Genomic DNA, 22060 nt, shown 5'->3' on the forward strand with positions numbered 1-22060 from the left:
TCATCGTCTTTAGCCTTAGGCATTTTCGTAGTCATACTTGACTTTGTGATCTGCCTTTTATCTTTCTCTACTTCTCTTACCAGGTGTATGCGTCTCATATATGCAGAAGTCGGGTGAAACTCTTTGCTTGTATCACCTTGATGCAAACATTCAAGTTTAACAAAAGCACTCATTTTATCAGAAAAAAGGTAAGCTTTATCCCTACTGAAATGAAATGCCAGAGCTCCTGCCAATCGTCAGAAAAAAAGGTAAGCTTTATCAGGATGCTGAATCAGACAGGAATTACTTGGTACGATCAGTGTTATAAGCTGGGACAATAGAACAATAACACGTGCCTTTTTTTTGGACAAAGCACATGCTCACTGGTTTGTCTGCTACCGACCAATTTTTGTTCATGTTTTTTTTTCAACCAGGAAGACCACTTGATCCAGACGATCAACTGTGTAACCTTGACATATAGTGCAATACAGGGGAAATAACTAGTGCCGGGACAGTTGATCTGCATTGATTATATGCCTCTGAAAGTCTGGTTTGTAGCTGCCTTCTGTAGACAGAGTTTAAGCTTTCGGTAGATTTTGGGTTGAAACTTGGGAACAGACGCTGACCGAATCGGTTTGCAAAACTTGGAATATTTCTAGGAAGCTAGAAAGCTTTGACAGTGTGCTGAATCAGCACACAAATCAGTGCTACCAGTATCATTATGGGACAAGAGATCAATACCAGATGCTCACTGAATTGGCTGGTCAATTGCAGCCACAGTATTGTTACAACATGATGCTGATCGAATCAGCCTGCAGAACTTTGACTATTCTAGGGAAAATTAGAAAGCTTTGATGGTGTGCTGAATCAGCACACAAATCAATGCTACCAGTATCATGTTGGGACAAGAGATCAATAACAAATGCAAATAATCTTGCTCAGTACTTTAACCGCAAGAAGATATTTCATTTCTGAACATGTATTCCGTGTTACAGGCTCTACATATGTTTCAAGTCTGAGATAGCAAAAGGATCAACTAGAGGTCTGCAGAAAAGAGCATTACAGTACATATAAAACCTTAAGCGTCCAGCTCTAGTGGGATCATAGCTTAACCTCGACATCCACGCCGGCGGGGAGCTGGAGCTGCATCAATGAGTCGATAGTCTGGGCTGTCGGGTACATGATATCAATCAGCCGCTGGTGTGTCCGGATCTCAAAATGGAACCTTGAATCTTTGTGCACGTGGGGAGATTGGAGCACACAATATATCTTCTTCTTGGTTGGCAGGGGAACAGGACCCATGGTCTTTGCATTAGTAGTTTTTGCAGCTTCAATGATCTGCTTGCAGGAGTCCTCAATCAATGGTACCCAGTAAGACCTCAGCTTGATTCTGATCTTCTGCTTTGGTGCCAGCTGAAAACAGAAAATTTTGATACCAAATGGTGTTAGTTCTACAGATAACAGCAACTTCTGCAAGTAACCCCAAGAAACAGAAACACCATATCAAAATATGCAGTTGACTGAAGTATGATAGAAATACCAGAAACATGGATACTTATAACTTTAAACTTTCTGCAGGTTACCCGATGAAACAAAAACACAAAATCAAAATATGCATTTGACTATGGTATCATGGAAATACAGTTGAGTGACAGAAGCATGTACACTTAACACTTTCAACAAAATTTGATATTGGAAGTGATGAGATCGCCGATCACAAAAATATTGATACCAAATGTTCTACAGGTAACAGCAACTTCTGCAAGTAACCCCAAGAAACAGAAACACCAAATCAAAAGATGCAGTTGACCAAGGTATGATGGAAATACAGTTAACAGTGCCAGAAGCATGGACACTTGACACTTCCAACTTCTCCAGATAACCCGAAGAAACAGAAACACCAAATCTAAATATACAGCAGACCAAGGCATGATCGAAATACAGTTAATACTGCCAGAAGCATGGAAACTTAACACATTCAACTAGATTTGATAGGGAAATTTGTAGTTGCCAGCAAATTGATGACAACGTCAATCACAAAAATATTGGGCCAAAGTCAGGGTTACATTTGTTCCAACATCGTCCTGTCACCCAGATCTAGCAAATTTCACTACAATGTTAGCCAACTCAAGCTGATGAGATGAATATCTATGATCAGCTCCTTCAATAATATGCAGTTCGTGGTTGCTTATATATTTATGAAATTCCATAGCATCCTCAGATGGCACAACATCGTCATCAGAGCCGTGAACTGTCAAGACCCTGCAATTAGGGTCAATAGACATGCATGCACTCTGCATATCTATCTTAAGACGATCCATCAGACTTTCTTTCGTTACACGGTAGATGGATTGTCCTTTTTTCTGTCCCACGTCAATGAAACCATGTTGATTTATTATTTCCATATAATCATTGCCAAGGCGATCTGCAATTCCACGCTTCAGATCAAATCTTCCAGACATGTTGATAATACGAGATACATCTTGATACATGGATGCATAGATGATGACCACATCTCCTCCTTTACTGTGGCCAGCAATAGCACGAGTATCACGCTTCTGGTCCTTCAGATGTTGGATTACAGCATGCAAGTCCTCCACCTCTTTGCAGTAGTTGCCATACTGAAATGTGCCTTCACTCTCTCCATTGCCAGAAAAATCGAAACGAAAGACACTAATCTTCTCTGATGTTAATGCATCAGTAAGACCCATTATGGTTCTACTTTCCTTTGATGACCTAAATCCATGGCATAACACTACGATGTCCTTAGATCCAGCTTCATGCAAAACCCCTGCGAGTTTCTCTCCATATCTGTTCATTATCACTATTTTCTCTTGAGATACATTGAAGGAATCACTGAAGGACGGGTGCAACTGTGCACATGCCGGAACATTTTCCTTTCCGGCAGTAGCACCAAACAGCAACTGCAAACAGACATGCACGACGGACATGCTTAAGAGATGACAAACATGAAGCAAGAAAGGAAGCATGTGATGTTAGGGAGTAGTCACTGGCAGATTCCTATCAAGTGCCAACCTAACGTAACATAAACTCTACTTGTCCAACACCAACAATATTACAAGTCAGAAGTTAAACAGATTCTAAGGATTTTTTTTTTTTTGCGAAACAACAGATTCTAAGGATTTTTTTTCTTTTGCGAGACAACAGATTCTAAGGAGTTCCTACACGGGTTACAGTTTTGGTGATACTGCTTTTTCTCACCCCGCGACCCTAGCAAATTGGTTCTCCAGACCAAGATGAAAAAGAAGGCTTCCAACAAAAATTGCAAAAAAATGATGCTGGTATATTGTTATAATATCTCTGCATATGATTAGAAAAAATGCACAAATAATGTTTGAACAAATACATAACAGAATATAATAAAAGAATAGGAAAATAACTGAGAATTGAAGGGAGAACAACAGAAAAATTCAGTAGACTATTGACATGGAGAAACCTACAAAGTGAGATGATCCTTTTAGCATTCAGTTGAACATGGAAGACTTCACGACTGTTGTTCAAATATAACTTGGATATCATCCTCACTCAATGGAATAAGGAAAGACTGCAAATGTACATCACATTTCATGTACAACCTTTAGACAGCGTGATGGAACTCCACACAACTCATTAACAGCGAAAGCGGAACACTAAGGAGGGACGCCACGCTATCTAAGGTAATACCACAGTTCCACATCCAAAACACACTCACACCAGCAAGCTAGCAATCACCAAGAAAGCGAAGCAGCATGCTTAAAACGAAATAATGCAATGCAATAGCACCAGACAGACTGAGAGTACTGGAATGGAAACATTTGCGAACATAACCAGGGAAGGAATTAGCTCGTGGATAAGGTACCTGCTCCCCATCATCCCCAATCGACGACGGCATCGGAATTCCACTTCCCTCCCCAACCTGAAACCACGGGCGCAATAACAAGTTACAATCGCCGAATAACAAACTCCAACAGATACGAACGGTACCAAAACGCCTCCATATACAATTACACGCCACGCCATGAATGGGAACACAGTCTACATTGCAGTTCACAAGTTCTACAACACATGTATGTACGCAAAAGCGTATGCTAACGCATCATTCCGCATAGCCACGTACCGGAGGCGTGTCGGAAGGTAGGTCGAGGGTCTCGGCGGGCGGGGAGGCGGCCGCGGCGGCGCGGGAGCGCAGCGGGGATGCGCGGAGGGAGGAGGGGAAGGAGAGGGCGGCGGGGTTCGGGCTTGAGGTGGAGCGGTGGAGGAAGAGGAGGGGGAGCGTGGAGGTGGAGGTGGAGACGGCCATGGCGACGGGGAGGGGATGAGGGTGGCGAGGCGTCTGGTTTTCTGAAGGCCTCTGCCTAGCAATCGTGGTGTATTATCCAGTTCCGGTGTCTTTTTTAGTTCGAGTCCTTCAGGTTTGTTCGATTTGTGATTTGGGCTGCAGCTGTTTTTTTTTTTTGAGAAACACCGTACATACATAGGCGGTCACATACTGAGCTGGCGGATTGAATCTTAAAATTGACGAAATCACTACAGGCGTCTCGTTGTCAACTGAATGAGACACGCAGATATCAAACATGGGTTTGAACTCTGATGAGCTAGAGGTATAACCAAACCTGGCCACTATGTCGTGCTCTTAGCGTGCCGGCACGCCAGAGACGTGCTTCGGCCCGTGACAGGCCAGCCCGGCACGTGGCTTAACGGGGGTGCCCGGCCCGTGACCCGTCTTGGGCCGTGCTCAGGCCGCCACCCCGAGCCCGCGTGCCAGCACGGCACGGCACGGTAAGTGGTGGGCCAGGCCAGGCACGGCACGCAGCCAACCGGGAGAGCTTGATTTCGGGCCGAAATTCGACCGTTGAGGCTGGAAATTGGACCGTTGGAGCCCATGACGACGTGGACTAGCCGTTTGGGACGTTTTTTTTTAATTTCTGCCCGTTGGAAGGGCTATTTTGGTCCGAATTTGGCCAAATTTTTGCTATAAAAAGACCAACTGACCCCTCTCATTTTCCACACTCAAACATGGTTGATCGTCCTCCAACCCCAACTCGCATATGTTCGGCATGTCTGACTTCGGTCTTGATCCCACCTAGTATAATCCCTACGGCCCTCCTCTCGTCGACCCCAACATCCCCTTTACGCAACAACCATTTGATCCTTCTCAATATCAGCCATATACACATTCTTCCCAACACTCTTCCACGAGCCAAAGCACTTCCACCACCACCACCGGTACCAAGAGGCGTAAAAAAAACCTCTCCGGTGTGGGATCATTTCGAAGAAGAAGAGTATGAGGAGGACGGTGTGATGAAGGTCCAAGCTAGGTGCAAGTGGCCAGGCTACGGGAAGGCAATGTCCACGGGGGGCAAAGGAGGAACCAGGCACATTGCCTCGCACCAGGCTAAGGATGAGCAAGCCGCGTTGATCCAAACGCGGATTGGATTCAACTCCGACAGTGAGGTACGAAATTTCGTCTATAATCAAGAGCAACAAAGAATTGGTCTTGGTAAACTAATTGCTTCAAATGATTTACCGCTTGGTTTCGGTAATTCTCCCGCCTTTGTCGAATATATTCGAAAGTTCCATACTCCTACTTTCACTCCAGTTTCTAGACAAACTACATCTAGGGACTTGAAAAAAATGTGCAAAGAGAGTCTTAAGCAAATAAAAGATGACTTCACTACCTGCACTTTTTCAGTGTCTTTAACATCTGATATCTGGAGTGGTAGGGCTAAGCAAGACTACATTAGCGTGGTTGCTCATTATGTTAATGAAGACTGGCAAATATTAAAAAGAATCATATGATTCGAATTAATTGATGTTAAACATACTGGTGACAACATTGCTGAAGCTATAATTAAAGTGGTAGAAAAATTTGGTCTCACGAACAAGATTTTTGCAGTAACTTTGGATAATGCTTCATCAAACACTAGTGCAATGAATACTCTTGGTCCTGTGTTTGGCACATATGCTACATCTTTTTTACTACATCAACTCTGTGCTTGTCATATAATTAATCTTATTGCTAAAACTGTTTTGAAGAACTTGAAGGCACATCTTAAGAAACTGCGCATAGCAATTTCCTTTATGAATTCTTCCAATGGTCGACTTAGTGAATATGAGACATATTGCACAGCTTGGGGTAAACCTCATCACAAGTTCAGTTTAGACATGAAAATTAGATGGAACTCTACTTATCTGATGATTAATTCATTGCTCGGTGACAAAGACCAATTCTCTTCATTTGTTAATCAGAAATATAGAACCGATAATGGACAACCACTTCTAACTGAAGAAACTTGGCACATTATTTCGGTACTTCATGAATTTTTGGAGTTGTTTTATAATTCAACTATTCAATTGTCTGGGGTTTACTATCCCACATCTCCATTAATGGTGCATCAAATTGTAAGTATAGCCAAGACACCTAAAATCATGGGAAGATGATCCTATTTTAATTCATACCATCTTCAAAATGAAAATGAAATATTTAAAATATTGGAGCGAAATTCCTATCTTGTATGCATTTGCATTTATTTTGGATCCCATGGCTAAATTAGATGGCTTGCATGGTGCTCTAGACGTCTTAGGTCAGATCGTTGGTATAGATTATTCCGATTATTTCACTAATGTTCGTGACATTCGGAAGTTTTCCACAAGTATGAATTAAAGTACAACACCGTTCGGGTGCAACGGCCTCCAGTAGCACCATCAAGAACAAAGACTACGAAAGTGTGGAACGTTATATTTGGTCCCTCCTCTTCGGCCTCTGCTTCGACAACTTCAACACCCGTGGTTTTAGGTAGCGGTGAGTTAGCGAAGTACCTCAACTGCGACATAGTGCCACATGGGGACTCTGAAGACTTCAACATATTGCAGTGGTGGAATGCGCACAAGCTTACATACCCCGTGCTTTCCATATTAGCTAAAGATGTGCTATCGGTACCTGTCTCAACAGTATCATCGGAGTCTGCTTTCAGTCTAGCTGGAAGAATACTTGACGAGAGAAGAACCAGTCTAACCCCGGATATGGTAAGAACGCTAATGACTGTGAAAGATGGGGAACTAGCCAAACGGAGAGCCCAACACACCACATGTAACAAAGAACTGGTTGCCGCGTTTGAACACGTTGGCATTGACGACGAAGAAGAATATATTTTTTTATGTAATTTTCTTATTTTTCTGTAACTTGTAGAGCTTGTTGTACTCTTTCCCTCTCAGGGATGGAGGGTTTTGATGAGGCAGCATAACATATAATAAAGCTCAAATTTATCCCAAAACACTTGTCTCATTTCTTATTTTTATGTATTTTTCGCATTTTCTAAAGCAGTTTGGGCTAAAACAGGCACAACGTGCCAAAATGGCCCAACAATGCTAACGGGCCACGGGCCGGCACGTTAAGCAAAGGGGCCGTGCCCCGGGCCTACCTATCAAGCCCACGTGCCGGCACGGCATGGTCCGTTATCTTAGCGTGCCCTGGTGGACCGTGCCGTGCCAGGCACGGTAACTTCTTATCGGGTTGTGTCGTGCCGTGGGCCGGCCCGTTGGCCAGGTTTGGGTACAACCACCTTCCTAACCATCCAATGTCAGGTTGTTTATCGGCTATATAGTTGTTCATTCAGCTACGAATGCCCTGACTTCTATCATTTTTCTGGCAAAACCATTGTGGTTTTTCTCATGTATTCTCTGCTTGGTATGATCAGTTTCTTTGTGCAAGACAAGAAGAATTCCTTGTTCCTACCATGGCAAAACCATTGCAAAAAAGTAAGTTTAAATTGACATGGTTATTGTTCTAGTGGGCTGGTCCTTTAAAGTTTCAGCACTATGATTTCTTGTTTATCTACTAAAATAAGTTCTACTACAATAAGTTTTGTCTGGCTTCGATGATAGAGCCATAGAGGGGTGAGGACGGCGGCGCTTCTTCGGCTCGCTCTTGTGTCTATAGTCGTCGCTAGGTGGTCGATGGACCTGTTTGTAATCTTTATTACTTTCTGGATTCTTTATACTACTACAAATGATTATTAATAGATCGGTGGACTTTTTGCAGAAAAAAGAAAAGAAAAAAGATGGGCCTAAGTTTCATGGGGCGATTCTTTTTTTTGTATAAACTGCACGAAAGAAAAGCTAAAATTAAATACTACTAGCAAGTTAACTAATTTGGAAGTAACATGCTACAACTTGGAGACTTTGTAAAAGTTACTATATCGTCTACATGATACATCGGAAAGACCATGTTTGTCAAGTTGATCTCAACTAGAGATAAAACATCTATATTTACAGATCCGATAGCTTCTAATTTCATTCTAAATTTTACAGCTGCAACATTCACTTGCCCTGTTTATCACGGCCATCACTACTATCCCCAGCACTCCTTTTCCCACGTCCAGGCAGAAGGTCCATGCCAAAGCCCAGCTGCATCTCACGATTCCTAGGATACGATGAACTAGTTGCTGGTGCCGGTTGCTTAAGCTGCCATGGTACAGGCTGCCTACTGGGAGGAGATGGAAGCACCTTCGGTTCAGTTGGCCATCCATCAGCAAAGTGCGGCTTCATTGTTACATCTGCCTTGTCAGAATCCATTGGACATGACTCCTCGTTAAGGTTAAACCCACGAACACTTGTCTCCGTATTGTCACGGTCCGATTTTGAAGATGCTGAAAACGGAACATTCTGCTGCCAGCATGCCTGGTTCAGGTCATGGGCCTCGAGTATCGAAGGAGGTTGACCAAGTAGTCCAGCTTTCCTGTCTTCCTCATCTTTTACGATTACCATGTGATCAGGCTCTGCAGTTTCACAGCTTTTTTGCTTGATACTATCCAGCAGCTTATCCTGATAAAGATCTTTTCCACTTGATGAGCGCGCTGAGTATATGTTTGTCATGGGGAAAGCTTTCTCTGGTGGCGTGGCTGGTGTGTAGTTTGGCGGTAGCAGATCATCCCAATTCTCCAGGAGTTCTTTATACACTTTACGAAGAGTGACCTCTGTAAGGCCTGTTACCTTACAGATCTCTGCTTGAGTCTTGCGCTTGTCTTCCAGTTGACATGCAAGGTAGATAGCAGCAGCAGATATGCTTATAGGATTCCGCCGTGTGCAGAAGCATTTGTTAACAACTACCTCACCAATGTGGGCTGCAAGTTCCTGAGGAAATGGCACATTATTATGTTAAAAGCAGGACACATTATTTTCTATACCGTTTCAGGTAATATAAGTTCATCTGATACCTGAGCTGATTTATTGAGCTGGAGGAGGTTACAAAACCGAGGCATGTGAACTGCTATTGAATTGCTGTTAAGAGGTTGCCTCAGTTTCAAAGCTTCACCAAGTATTTTGATGTATTTTCCTATTTCTTTCTGAGGAAGATTGCTAGCAGTAGAGATTTCCTGGATATGCAGTAAACAGAAGATGAATTAGTGCTAATTGAAAATGTAGAAATAACCAAATGGGAGCGTATATTTTTAAGGCGGCTAAGAAATACTTGTTTCTAATTGACGATCCTAAGGGTTGTTCTTTATCTAACAGGAATTGCAGTAGTTGAACAGTCTAGAAATTACTATGTGCAACTTTCGACTTCAAAAGTTGCACACAACATTTTTTTAGGAACCTTCTTCTCACCATTCGTGGAAGTTGTTGGGCAAGACGAGTCGTTTATTATCAGGTTTGTAGAGCGCTGTTTGCCGCTTGGCAACGTATCATGTTGGGTGCATGGAGTTGTAACCTTCTTGGGGATGTACCGGCCATCTTGGCCTTTCTTCTTTATGATTAATGCACCTTCCAGGGCGTATTCTAGAAAAGAAAAATCTTTTCTTGCAACTTTAAAACTTTGTGATGTGAAACTTAGTCAACGTAGAGATAGCAAACCCATAACCAAAAACGCCACACCAAGTATTTACTATTTATACAACCCTTATTACCATATTCAACAGCTGACTTGGGACTAGATTCAGTCCTGGACCAAGCATGACTCATGTGATTTTGTTAGGTATTTAGCCTAATCTGAAATAAATTCAACTCAAATTCGGATACAGTAAGATAATTCAAAGACATCTAGTTGTATAATTTTTTTAAAAGGAGCAAATGCATGTTCAACTCAACACGGTCAGATGCTCCATAAATAGTGATACCAAGTAGAGTGCCTCGACAGTAAATTGATATTGTAACTTTGGTCCATAAATCAGTTTACTCGAAAGCAGCATATCATCCAACAGAAATTCTGCCATACAGGTATCTGTTGAGTTGCTTGGTATTTGAAAGTGCTAGCTGAACATAATGGTACAGAATCCCCAATTTTACCACAAGAAGATAACTCAGAGACATAAAATAAACTGTAATAATTTGACAAATAAGAGAATAGTTGTATGGTCGAGTCAACACAATCAGATGCTTCATAAATGGCGATACTATGTAGAGCGCTTTGACAGTAAAATGATTAGGGAACTTTGGCCCATAAATCAGTTACTTGAAAGTAGCATACCATCCAACAGCAATTCTGCCACACAGGGATCTGTTGAGTTGCTTGGTATCTAAAAGTACTAGCTGACCATAATTGGTGAACAAAATCCCCAATTTGGAAGAAATCAAATCTTAATTTACTTGTGGAGATCTTTTCTTTAGAACCTAGCATTCCTGGTTAGTCCTGGATCCTGATTGCTTGGAAATTGGCAGTACTTGCTGATTAGAATTTACGAAAACATTACCCAATTTTGAAACAATCAAATCTGAAGTTACAGGTGGTTTTGCTAGGTATTTACCCTAATCTATTATAATTTCAACGCAACTTCACATACAATAAGATAATTCAAAGACATATATTTGTACAATTTCGAAAAGAAAAGGAGCGTAAATGTATGTTCAACTCAACACGATCAGATGCTCAATAAATAGTGAAACTAAGTAGAGTGCTTTGACAGTAAATTGATTTCGGAACTTTGGTCTACAAATCAGTTTGCTGGAAAGCAGCATATCATCCAACAGCAATTCTGCCTGACAGGGATCACCTGTTAGTTGCTTGGTATATGAAAGTGCTAGCTGACCATAATGGTACAAATTCCCCAATTTTACTCAAGTTCACATAGAGCAAGGTAATTCAAAGACATAAAATCTATACTATTAAATGGGAGTTGGTCGTAGGTTGCTCAACACGTTTGATACCCAGTCACAGTCAGTTGACATCAAAGAATCCAGAGTACAGTTGTCTTGCTGGTCATAGGGTAGATAATAAGAATGGTTTCAGTTTTTTATATACCTTACGCATTTGTGATATACTGGTATTGCATAAATAGGCACTGACCAAGTTTTGTTGTTTGCATGTTGTTTAGTCACAGTTAAGCCCTTATTAGTTATTTCATCCATACAACTATTTTGCTCTACTGCATCCTACAATTTCAGGAAAATAGATGTATGATTAACAGGTTGCATCCGGAGACTTGGGTTTATTGAAAGCTGCACATGATTAATCCGGTGAGTTACTTAGGTCTCTCTGAAGCTGCAAATACATAAAGGAGTACAGTCCAGTATATGAAGTTTTTCTTGCATCTTCCAAGTTAGATTCCTTAAGAGTATGTTCATCATATATGAAGAATATTTATTGGACTAAACAAGTAAATAATATATATTTTCTCTCTTTCAAAAGAGAAAGGTCCAATCTCCAATTTACATGCAGATTTTTTTTTGGGACTGATACACGGAGATTAATGCTGATCGGCTAGCTTGCATGGAGGGACAGAAAAATGATGTAATTCCTTGTGAAAGTATTGATACCCCATGGAAAATCACAATCCAACGAACCTGGTAAGCCTTAACTTTGTGTCACAGACATATTTATGGTTAACTGAATGCTTCACTCGCATCTATGGGTTAAGTGATAAATAGGTTATGTATTTTACTTGTCAATTGGCAGTATAGTGGTTATTCCTTTATTTCTTGCTATTCAATTTTATTCATGTATAACTCATGTCCTAACTGACCTATACTTGAACAAACGGATAATTAATTGTTGGTTGGTGAATTTTCAATGCAACTCGGGTGACAAAAAAAAACAAGTTTCAGGAAGTGTTTTTCCCTGGTACATGCTCGTGTATTTATAGATGAATCAATTTCTGGCTTGTGCGGAGGTTATCCACTGACCATGAAATGTATCAATCAAATTCTACCAGGCTGCAACTTGTAAATCAATATGACGCTTGTAGTTTTAACTTTTTAACTATACTCTGGTGCGCCATAGTACCCGACGAGTAAATAATTGGGAAATGCTAATACTAAACCATGCAATTTGGAAATGCTACTGTTCTGGTGTTCAGCCTGTAGTCTCTGCTAATACTAGACAATGTAACTGTCGCTAATTTTATGTCCAGGACAATAGATAACAAATATAATAATTCCTTCCTATCATTTTTTTTCCTGGTTTCCATATAATTTTTGTGTCATAAATTGTGAACAGGTATACTATGGTTTGAATATAACTCTCAATTTGAATTCCTTGCGCCAGTCAAAGCGACATGGGCTCATCATAGTAACTAGGGTGGGTTGATAATAAGAATGAAGATAATGGAGTTTGGAGGTAGACAGGCAGGATACATGGTCCCCGCATCGCCGGAAGTGGAGCTGATGGGAGGCACTACTAGAGGCTAAGCCTTGTCCAGCCACGTATGTACCATCGTTCCTTTATGCTGGAGAAAGAAGGTACCACTTCATTATTGCGTCCATTTAATTATTGCGTCTCTTTTCTATCCAGATGATCTTAGGACGAAGTTTGAGAAGAAGGTGGGACACAATGGCGCATGAGGTGAGTTCCATCAGATTCTAATCACAGGGGTGTAGGAGTCTGAGAAGATGGCGGGCGGGCCATAGCAGCGCATGTGATGAGGAACAATGGGGAACCGACTTAGATGAAATGGATCATAGCAAATAAAGGTGTCAAGCGCTAGGCGGCGGTTGATGAAACGGGTAAGTTATACAGTATGGATGCAGAGCCGATCGCAAAGGGAAATAAAGCAGGGCTTGAGACGAAGCCAGTTTTCCATATATGTCAACTTAAAAAAAATAAAGATTTCCATCTATGTCTCACTGTCATTTTTTTAGAGGGACGTCCCACTGTTTTTGATACTGAATAATATGATTGCGGTGTGACATTGACCATAGTTACATATCCTTCATTCATTATCCACATCATGAGGGCTGTTCCATCACCCCCATTAATGGATGTGATCATGTGGAATCTGTTGCCATTTCTGTACATTTTGCATCTTAGTTTTCTATACTAAGTTGAGGGGCTCAATGACGAGAGGAACTGCAAGATAGATTCGATGGAGTTTGAAAACGCAACAATGTGGGACAAATATGTACTTCCTCCGTTCCATAATTCTAGTTGTAGTCTCAGTTTAAATTTGAAAAAAAAAACATGAGAAGAATTATAGAATTAAACTATATCCACGACAATATATCTAGAGGGAGTACCTCCCAATTTTACGAAGCATCATCGGGGGAAACGGTTGTTGTGGCAAACAGTCAGAGTCCATATACCATAGCGGAGTGTAACATGATACGTTTTCTATGGCACATATTTTAGTGTTTTTTTTTTTTTTGATTCCGTAGCAACGCACGAGCAGCTAACTAGTTAGTTGTACAATTTGACAAAAAAGAGAACAAATGTATGGTTGAATCGACACAATCATAAATAGCGTTACTACGTAGAGCGCTTTGACACTAAATTGTTCAGGGAACTTTGGTCCGTAAATCAGTTTACTGGAAAGCAGCATACCATCCAACAGCAGTTCTGCCAGACCGAGATCTGTTGAGCTGCTTAATACTCTTTGAAGGTACTAGCTGTCCATAATTGGAGAATGAGGTCTTAAATTACTGACTCTAATTTGCAAGATCATTCTTAAATTACTTGTGGAAATCTCCTTTGCTTTCGAACCTAGAATTCCTGGTCAATTAGTCCTAAATCCTAATTGCTTAGAAATTGGCAGGTGATTAGCATCGATGAATTACAGCGTGTAAATCTCGTTTCTTTTTCAGAACCTACATTTTGGCTCATTAGTCTTAATCAAACCTGGTTCTTTGGAGAAACGCATAGCATAGGCCTACCTATATCTAGACTGGAGCATATTTTCAAGAAATAAGTGGCGAGCATGAGAAAAAGCACAGACCTGCAGTGTCCTGGGCTCCCGCGCCTCGCGGATGGCCTGGACGAGCGCTGCGGTGGCGAGCGCCTCGACGCTGCGGTTCCTGAGGCAGGTGGCGGTGGAGCACTCCTTGAAGAGGTCGAAGGCGTGGTCTGCGATGTCGCGGTCGAGCCTGAGTATGGAGGCGACGTCGACGATCTGGAGGTAGGCGCGGAGGCTGTCGACGGAGACCATGGGCCCGGCGGGGTCCGGGGTGGAGGAGGCGGGGGAGTCGACGGCGAGCGCGCGCTCGAGCTCGGCGAGCTGGCCGGAGAAGGCGGAGGCGGAGCGCGCGAGGACGGGGTGGCGCTCGAGGGAGAAGGCCGAGAAGGCGGACACGAAGCCGGCGGGGAGGAAGGGGTCGTCGTCGTCGTCGTGGTTGGGGGGCGGGGAGGCGGAGGCGGCGAGGTCGGGGGTGACGAGGGGGAGCGAGTGGATGGAGGGCAGGAGGGGGAAGAAGGGGTGGGTGTGGAGGTGGCGCTCCAGGACGAGGCGGGCGCAGGAGGAGCACTCGGAGACGGCGCGCGAGAGCGGCGGCTGCGTCGTGGCGCACCGCGCCGGCCCCGACGAGCGGCAGTAGGGGCACTGCGACGGCTGGGACATGGCGGCGGTGGCGGCGGCGCGCGTGCGGAGAAGAGCTTTGGGTCTCTGGGGGTGGCTGACCTCACGCGAAGACCCCTCTGGGACCTGCACTCCTGCAACCTTTCGGTCCACTCGAGCAGTCGAGCTTCAGTGGATCTGTGGCTGGTTTTTTTATAAAAAAAAAATCTAACCTTTTTGATAAAACTGATGTCTGTCCCAATAAAACTATCGGTTTGGCCAATTCTCAGATTTACCGTAGAGCTCGGTAGAATCTGCAGCTGTTGAAATCGTGCCAAGATTCGTGTGGTCGTCTTGTACCTTCCACACACACCGAGCTGGAGGAGGAAGGAGGGAGGAGGCGGGGGAACGTCCTAGCCGAAGCCGGTGAAGGCGCGGCTGGCCTCGGCGGAGACATTGACGACGAGGATGGACCTTAGGGTTTGGGGTGCGGGTGCGGGGTGCTGGCGCCGAAGAATAAGGGTCAGGGATTAGAGGGATGGTAAGGGCGGCGGTGGGCCGCGGGCGAGGTGGACGGTGGACCGGCCAGCGGTGGTTACGGGAAGGCCGGAGGTGGAGAAGAAGATCTATTGAGAGTACAGCCTTAGACAGACCCTAAAACTATTTTGGAATCTAACTCCTAAATTCGGTGCCAGCAAGGATAGAACCGAAGATGTACATGTAGGCACCAAGATTTTTCATCGCCGACACAAAGTCAAGTTAGGTCGGTAGGGCCGAACCAAACCAAAAAAAATAATATTGGCACCGACCTACACCACTTCAGCTTCATTTTCTTTGGCGCCGAACTTAGGGGTCAGATTTCGAAATAGTTTTGGAGGGTTAGATGAGACATTAGTTTTGTTAAAAGGGTCAGATTTGTCAAAAAAAAAAAGATGTAGTATATATGTTGTATTACCTCGGTTCTGAAATATAGTATATTTTGCAATTTTTAGCTTTTTAAGACATACTACATTTTGGAACAGATGTAGTACGGAGTATATATTTTCCTATCGTCAGCCTCTGAGCTTACAAACAAATGTGGATTAATCAGCCTGCTCGGCGAGCATACAAGGAAAACGCCAGAAACTAAGCAAACCGGCCAGGATTTATAATTCCATAGTGTCTCTGCGTTGGACATGCCCTAAGTAGTAAAGTTGATAGGTTCATAATTTTCTTAGAAAATATGATCATAATCCACAAGCAACACAAAGAAAGCTTATCAATTTATCATGTGGACAAGAAAGGGCCCTAAAAATACATGCAGATAAGAAAAGAACATGTGAAACAGAAATATACAGGAGCCCCCAGCAGGTACATAACAGAGGAGAAAGAAGCCAAAATCAAAATGTTGTATGTTAAGCTCTCGACTCATCAAATCATGTCAGCAGCTGCTGTCTGCTGCATAGTATTAACAAGCAAAAAAGATCGGCATGATTCCGGTACAGGACAATGCTGATATCAATCCACATCTGCTTGTATGCTCGGCCGAGAGCAGGCTGATTAATCTTCCACGCGAGTTTTACAATGGGATCCATTCCCGTATGTTCTATCAATTACACTTCTAATCTTGCCAAAAAAGAACACAGCATGGGCATTTGCGGCGAATTATTGACAATAACTAATCTATAGTAGTATAATCATCAACAGTATGGCAAAACCATTGTTAAGTTTCCAGTTCCAGAAGTGCTTTTCTACATAACGCCTGGTCTGCTGTATATAAATATCAGCTCTCATTTACCTGAGATGCAAAGTGTTAGAGTCGACCAGATGAGTAAAAGTTGTTCTTAACAAGCAACAGACATAAAGAGGAATTAGTGCGCTCAGGGCAACTGATGACAAAATATAAAAGAACAGAAAGTATAGTACTGGTGGAAGTCAAACCGTCTTAGGGGTAACTTAGAAAACTACAAACCAGACCGAATATAAAAGGCTGCCATGTGGAAGAAACTTCGTGCAATTTCTATAGCAATGAACAGAGGCAATTAAAAATACTAAAGCATTCATTCTTTTGCAAACAATTTTTTCGCATAGGGCCAGGTAACTGCCACAACAAGCTAAATGTTCTTGTGTAACGACATAGATAAGTAGTGGGAAGGTAAAAAGAAATTTCTGTGTGGCACAATCCAGTTGTGAAAAACAAACTTACCATAATTTTGGTGTTTCTTTGAGAAGTTATACAAGGCTTTCACAATCGCGCCGTATTTCATTGATTTCAGAGGACCCATATGCCTGGAAAATATAAATATTAAGATTTTCCAGTGCTGAAAATAGATAGTGATGGACTGATGGTAATTTGTTCAATCACACTTCAGGTTGAACTGTTAGCACATGACTGAAGAATGGTTTTCTCTGCTCTACCTGTAACACTCAAAATCTAAAGAGATAGATACTTTCAGGGACAGCCAACTAAGCACGACCATCTATATAATTTTGGATCATTACCAGATTTTATCAATATATGGGCTGAATGCATTTAAAGGAAAATCTGAGAAATGCAATTCTTCCGAAACTGTAACTTGAGAAATTTTATGTGATGCCATAGGTGTACAGTAGAACTCCAACCACATTGTTTTTATGTCGTATGTCAATATACATATGTATGGACAAGAGTACTTTATGTATCAAAGAATGATAGCATGCCATCTAAATTCAGTATGAAAGGAGTATTGCAACACTTGTAGGAAGCATACTAGATGAGGGAACTTACATAATCTCAGTATATCGCAATCTCCATGCAGGAAAACCTAGATGGCATCTGGCAGGACCATACACAAGAAGAAGATCAGGTTCTGGTCCACCACAACCTAATGTACAGAGCAGGCACTTAAGTACTCATCTAGAAATGCAATAATGTAAATTCTGAAATCACTAGCACATGATATATTGGAATATAAGATATATCATGCATGAAAAGGGGGTTGTTTAAACGTACCTACGGATTTCAGTGCACTAGCCATGTCAGTTTCTGTAAATAATGGCTCGCTTTTGACATTCTCGTGAGCAGATCTATCACCGTTTAAATAATTTGAGCAAAGTAAACTGGCTGCTTTAGCAATGCCCTCCTTGCCATCGGAACCAGAAATACACTCTAGCGTCATCCCTTTGTGACAACAGTCTAAAGCTTTGATGTTTGCACTGACATCCTACATATTGCCATAACCCATGATTCATAGAAACCATCGAAACCATAACTCATAATGAATGCAAATGGTAGGCTTTAGATAGAAAATGAGGCAAACTCAAGTCTGTAACTTACCAAATAATCTCCGGATTTTTCATCTTTTGAGCCATTCATACTAGGTTCAAACAATTTCTTTAGCACTCCTGTGTTGCAGTATAGAATGGTAAGATACATCTCTTATATAATACTAACTTTTCATGCATCAGTAAATATCACAAGCTGAAATGTACAAGGCAACATGGCTATTCATTTGAGTTGTTCTGTTCTGCCCTACCCTCCAAATATGAATACGGCTCTGCATTGCAGCTTAATCTTTCTTGATTTCTGTAACGATGTTAATTTTCGCATGGTATGCTGTAGGCACATATGACGATAGATTTCAAACTGAAGACAGTACCTACAAATTAGAACAGTGAACCAAATGGCTTACCATCAAAGTCATAGAGACATACATACTTCACTCCAAGAGTTTTGAGCCAACATAACAGTTGATTGATCTTCACTGTATTCTTAGCTTCTCTGCTATCTACCACAACAGCCAGGTATTTGATTCTAGACAGTTGGAGATTCCGATACTTCCGTAACAACCCAGATGAAATAAGATAGCACTCTAGGTTGACCATCAGATGAGAACATAAGCTAAAAAGGCTGATTACTACGTGGATGGTGCACCATAGCAAACCCAGGGCAAGCTTTATAATTATTGATGGTAGAGACATCTGCACATAGAAATACAACTTTTAAGCTAACTTTCAACCCATGAATGCATTAGCATAAAGATAACTAACCATTTTCATTAAACGGTTCTGGAATCTAACCCTTAATACACTCCAGTAATTTTATGACAGAACGCATGGGCTATTGTAGATAGACAGGGAATTTTCATGTCAATGGTACCACGCATATTGCTTATGCATCATCAATTTACTATAAATTTTCTAACTCTCATTCGCCAGACAGACACATGAAAAGTGAGACAGACTAGTATGCCGCCTGAAATATTTCAGTACATAATTAGCGGCTGGGTCAAGCTAAAATGGGGTTGTTACAACATGCAAGAACTAGTACAAGTGAAGATTGAAGCTTGACATGTGCTGAAATTCAGGTAAAATCATTAAAAAAGGGACTAAATCAACAACGAACATTTCAACTAAAATCATTAGAGGTATGGCAATGAGATAACTCACTTGAGCTGATAAAAAAGTGTATGACTTAATTAACAGGTAAGGTTTAAGCTCAGATCATAAAAAGTAGGGCAAAGAGAGAACTCAGAGAAATCTTGTTGTTCAAGCAATTCAGTTACACTATAGAAACCAAAGGAAACTACTAAAAAGAAGCTATCGTAATGTTTCTGCGCACCCTTCTATCCCTCACAAGAACAGTGCATAACTTATCTAGGAAGACATAAACTACTCGCTGGTGCGTTTCTGCACGAATATAGCTACCCACCAGTATTCGCAGAAAGTATTCACTGGACAGAGTTTAGTCTCTCCTCGAAACAATCACTACAAATAAGAGGGAGTAAGTCTAACAGCAGATGCAAGAGGGAGAATCAAACTCACCAGTTTAAATACATGTGGAGGAGGCTTATTCATGAACACGGGAGTCTCATTGGCCACAAATGCGTCCCTGCACAACAACCACCAGATTAATATTTCTCGAGAATTAAGGAAAAGGAGGACAAGGTACATACAACGACCTATGCAAAGAACAAATGTGGAAGATCAAAGAAGCCAGAGAAGAGGACAAGGTACATAAAACGACCTATGCAAAGAACAATTTTAGAAGATGAAAGAAGTTAATAAGAGGACATGGTACATACAACGACCTATGCAAAGAGAGTTGAAAGAAGGAGTAAGAGGACATCGTGCATACAACGACCTGTGCAAAGAACAATTCTCTGAATTTATTACTGTATTTCTAAATAAGGGGGGATTAAGTCACAGAAGCAAAAAATGGACGAGGGGAAATGAAACAGAAATAATCTACTACAAGGAAATATGGGAAAATGGAAGCAGAAGCAAGCAGAGAAATCTGACATGGCCTTGGTACCCATGGTAGCCGCAGCTGGGGTGAGAGAGGTGAGGAGGGAACGGCCCAAGAATCGAGAACCAGGAGTACGCTATCAAACTGGGGAACCGAATTTGTACCCGAACTGTGCAGGGACTACAATAATCACACAAAAGTTATACTAGTATGATGTGTCCTGTCAAAGGCGACCTATCACGTAATAAACGGATTCTGATATTGACTTTCCTTGTCCGTTTGCTAGGAGATATAATTTGCTAGAGGGCAGTACCGCTCCTCTCTGCTTTGTGAAAGTTTATTCGAAGGTTCAGCCTGTCCGGCTAGGTGCATAATTGAAGGCGCGGGCAATAATTAAGAGGCGAGTACGGTGCTGCGATTCGTGCGAATGGACGGTGCAAACAGTGGTGCAGGTGAGGTGTCGCGCGAGGCGAGAATAAACTAGACTAGGAGGGGTCTCCTGCCACGCATTTGCACGAACACGTACCATGCGACTCCACGAGAAGCACACCCACGCGTCCCACACCAGGTAGTTCTCCCAGTTTCAAAGAAGGGCGAGAAGGTGAGACCTGCCTCAGCTCGAAGCAGGCGAAGCGCCGCTGCCGCGCTTTCCACCGGGACCGGCCGCGTCACGGGCTCACGGTCGCATCGGCACCGGCGACGGGGTGCAGACGGGCGCGGCTGCGGCGGCTGGGTGGAGAAAGAGTGGAGCAGCCGCCAATTCTGAACTTGCGATCTGGGCTCGCCAAAGTCGAAAGGTGGAAGAAGAAAGAACAGAGACCGAATTTTGACCAGACAGAATCGAAGCAGTGGGCCGTAACCTGCCGAATCATATTTCTCCGATATCTGGCTGGTCTGGGCCAAACTCAAGATGGGTCTGGGCCAACCTTACGTAAGATGGGCCTGGTCCTTTAGATGTTGCGACCACTGCCGGCCCACATGAGAGTTCTGTCAGAAACTTCCCATACAGGGGAAAGAATCAAGCCGATCTGAATGCGCATCTGAATCGTTGATGCATTTCTATCCTTTTATATCAAGCTTTCTTCTGCCCCTGGTCCCTGGAGTAATCCACTTCATAAACCTACCACGTTTCATGTTTGCTTCGGTACCGTTAATTCACAATTAGCCGTAATACGGAGTAATAGTTTTTTTGATAAAGAAAATATATGAATATCTAGATGATATACAGATTAATGGATAAATGAGATTCTAAGAGATATGCCTATAGATTACTGGACTACACTATCATGCATCCACGTGCTGAGTGCCCCACATTATCACCGTGTATTACACCGGTTGACCTCACAATATCAAGTTTTTTAGGGGCAAAATGGAAACTTTACTGCTCAGGAAGGGTTACGTAGGAACTGAAGAAGTTCTTCAGGTCGAGACCCCAACCAAAACTCAGTACATCCATCTAGTATAGCAAAACTTGCTAGAAAGTGACTAGCCCTAACTTGACCACATTCCACTTTTACAAAGACACACTTTCTAATACCAGAAAAATAATGTTTAATCTCAGATACAATATGAAGAAGGGGAGCACGATCTGACTCTTTGGAATTGATCAGAGTAACCAGTTGAGAGCAGTCCGTCTCAACAATGATGGACAGCTGACATAGTATCAAGTTGCTATACATTTCCCAAATAATTGGCAAAATGAATTTAGCACTCATTCATGGCACTTTGCGGACTGCTTATAGAAAGAGAAGAGAGTGCAGTGTAAGATTTGCACTATTGGACCATATCATGTGTGTGTGACCTTGTCCTAAAGCACCTGCACAGTGCAGAAAGGGAACAAACAACTTTTGTAAAGCACAAATGTGTTGGTTGCGCCTACACATTTCAAGAAGCAGAAATCTGTCGGTTTGGGATAGTTCACAGGCGGTGCAGGATGGATGCATGGTAGTAGCAACCTCAACTTCATGGATCGAGTTTGCAAGCAAGACAAACAGGACAAGATTTGTGCTTCTACTTTACTCACATCGCAAATTTCCGTGTCACGTTGCTTTTGCCAAACTGAAAAACAGGAGAACATGATGTACGGAGTAGTAACTTCTAACCGAGGGCTTCTAGTTTTCTCCCACCATGATTTTTGTGTATGTCAAGTTGCTTTTGCCGCAACCGTCCAATTGATGAC

General features: G+C 42.4%; 3 protein-coding genes across 4 annotated transcripts; all 3 read right to left on the reverse strand.

Moving 5' to 3' along the window:
* Positions 1–924: 924 nt before the first annotated feature.
* On the reverse strand, positions 925–4340 carry LOC124701685 (cyanelle 30S ribosomal protein S10-like). 2 transcript variants are annotated; one of them, XM_047233779.1, is made up of 3 exons: positions 4097–4328; positions 3839–3895; positions 925–1392 (listed from the first exon to the last, which is right to left on the reverse strand). In XM_047233779.1, the coding sequence occupies exons 1-3, from the start codon at positions 4277–4279 to the stop codon at positions 1081–1083; spliced, it is 552 nt and encodes a 183-aa protein (XP_047089735.1). In that variant the 5' UTR covers positions 4280–4328; the 3' UTR covers positions 925–1080. The 2 variants fall into 2 exon arrangements, with proteins under 2 accessions (XP_047089735.1, XP_047089736.1); XM_047233780.1 differs by lacking the exon at positions 925–1392 and adding an exon at positions 1952–2903 and having other exon boundaries at positions 4097–4340.
* Positions 4341–8184: 3844 nt separating this feature from the next.
* LOC124694917 (plant-specific TFIIB-related protein 1-like) lies at positions 8185–14738 on the reverse strand. The gene is made up of 3 exons (XM_047227839.1): positions 14121–14738; positions 9195–9353; positions 8185–9111 (listed from the first exon to the last, which is right to left on the reverse strand). The coding sequence occupies exons 1-3, from the start codon at positions 14736–14738 to the stop codon at positions 8299–8301; spliced, it is 1590 nt and encodes a 529-aa protein (XP_047083795.1). The 3' UTR covers positions 8185–8298.
* Positions 14739–16444: 1706 nt separating this feature from the next.
* On the reverse strand, positions 16445–20045 carry LOC124694918 (dehydrodolichyl diphosphate synthase complex subunit NUS1-like). Its single transcript, XM_047227840.1, has 8 exons — positions 19935–20045; positions 19458–19524; positions 18326–18614; positions 17971–18038; positions 17647–17857; positions 17422–17518; positions 16861–16943; positions 16445–16452 (listed from the first exon to the last, which is right to left on the reverse strand). The coding sequence occupies exons 1-8, from the start codon at positions 19949–19951 to the stop codon at positions 16445–16447; spliced, it is 840 nt and encodes a 279-aa protein (XP_047083796.1). The 5' UTR covers positions 19952–20045.
* Between the last annotated feature and the right edge of the window lie 2015 nt (positions 20046–22060).

The sequence above is a fragment of the Lolium rigidum genome, chromosome 3, assembly GCF_022539505.1.
Source record: "Lolium rigidum isolate FL_2022 chromosome 3, APGP_CSIRO_Lrig_0.1, whole genome shotgun sequence".
Taxonomy (NCBI): domain Eukaryota; kingdom Viridiplantae; phylum Streptophyta; class Magnoliopsida; order Poales; family Poaceae; genus Lolium; species Lolium rigidum.

Excerpts from the sequence above, each read along its gene's own strand:
- LOC124701685 (XM_047233780.1), bottom strand. The coding sequence starts at position 4,279 with ATGGCCGTCTCCACCTCCACCTCCACGCTCCCCCTCCTCTTCCTCCAC. Across the intron at positions 3,896-4,096 it reads TACCTTCCGACACGCCTCCG|GTTGGGGAGGGAAGTGGAAT; the intron begins GTACGTGGCTAT and ends CCGTGGTTTCAG. Across the intron at positions 2,904-3,838 it reads TTGGGGATGATGGGGAGCAG|TTGCTGTTTGGTGCTACTGC; the intron begins GTACCTTATCCA and ends GTCTGTTTGCAG.
- LOC124694918 (XM_047227840.1), bottom strand. Across the intron at positions 18,039-18,325 it reads ATGTCTCTATGACTTTGATG|GAGTGCTAAAGAAATTGTTT; the intron begins GTAAGCCATTTG and ends ACTGCAACACAG. Across the intron at positions 17,858-17,970 it reads AAAAATCCGGAGATTATTTG|GATGTCAGTGCAAACATCAA; the intron begins GTAAGTTACAGA and ends GGCAATATGTAG.
- LOC124694917 (XM_047227839.1), bottom strand. The coding sequence starts at position 14,738 with ATGTCCCAGCCGTCGCAGTGCCCCTACTGCCGCTCGTCGGGGCCGGCG. Across the intron at positions 9,354-14,120 it reads GGGAGCCCAGGACACTGCAG|GAAATCTCTACTGCTAGCAA; the intron begins GTCTGTGCTTTT and ends CTGCATATCCAG. Across the intron at positions 9,112-9,194 it reads AGCTCAATAAATCAGCTCAG|GAACTTGCAGCCCACATTGG; the intron begins GTATCAGATGAA and ends CCATTTCCTCAG.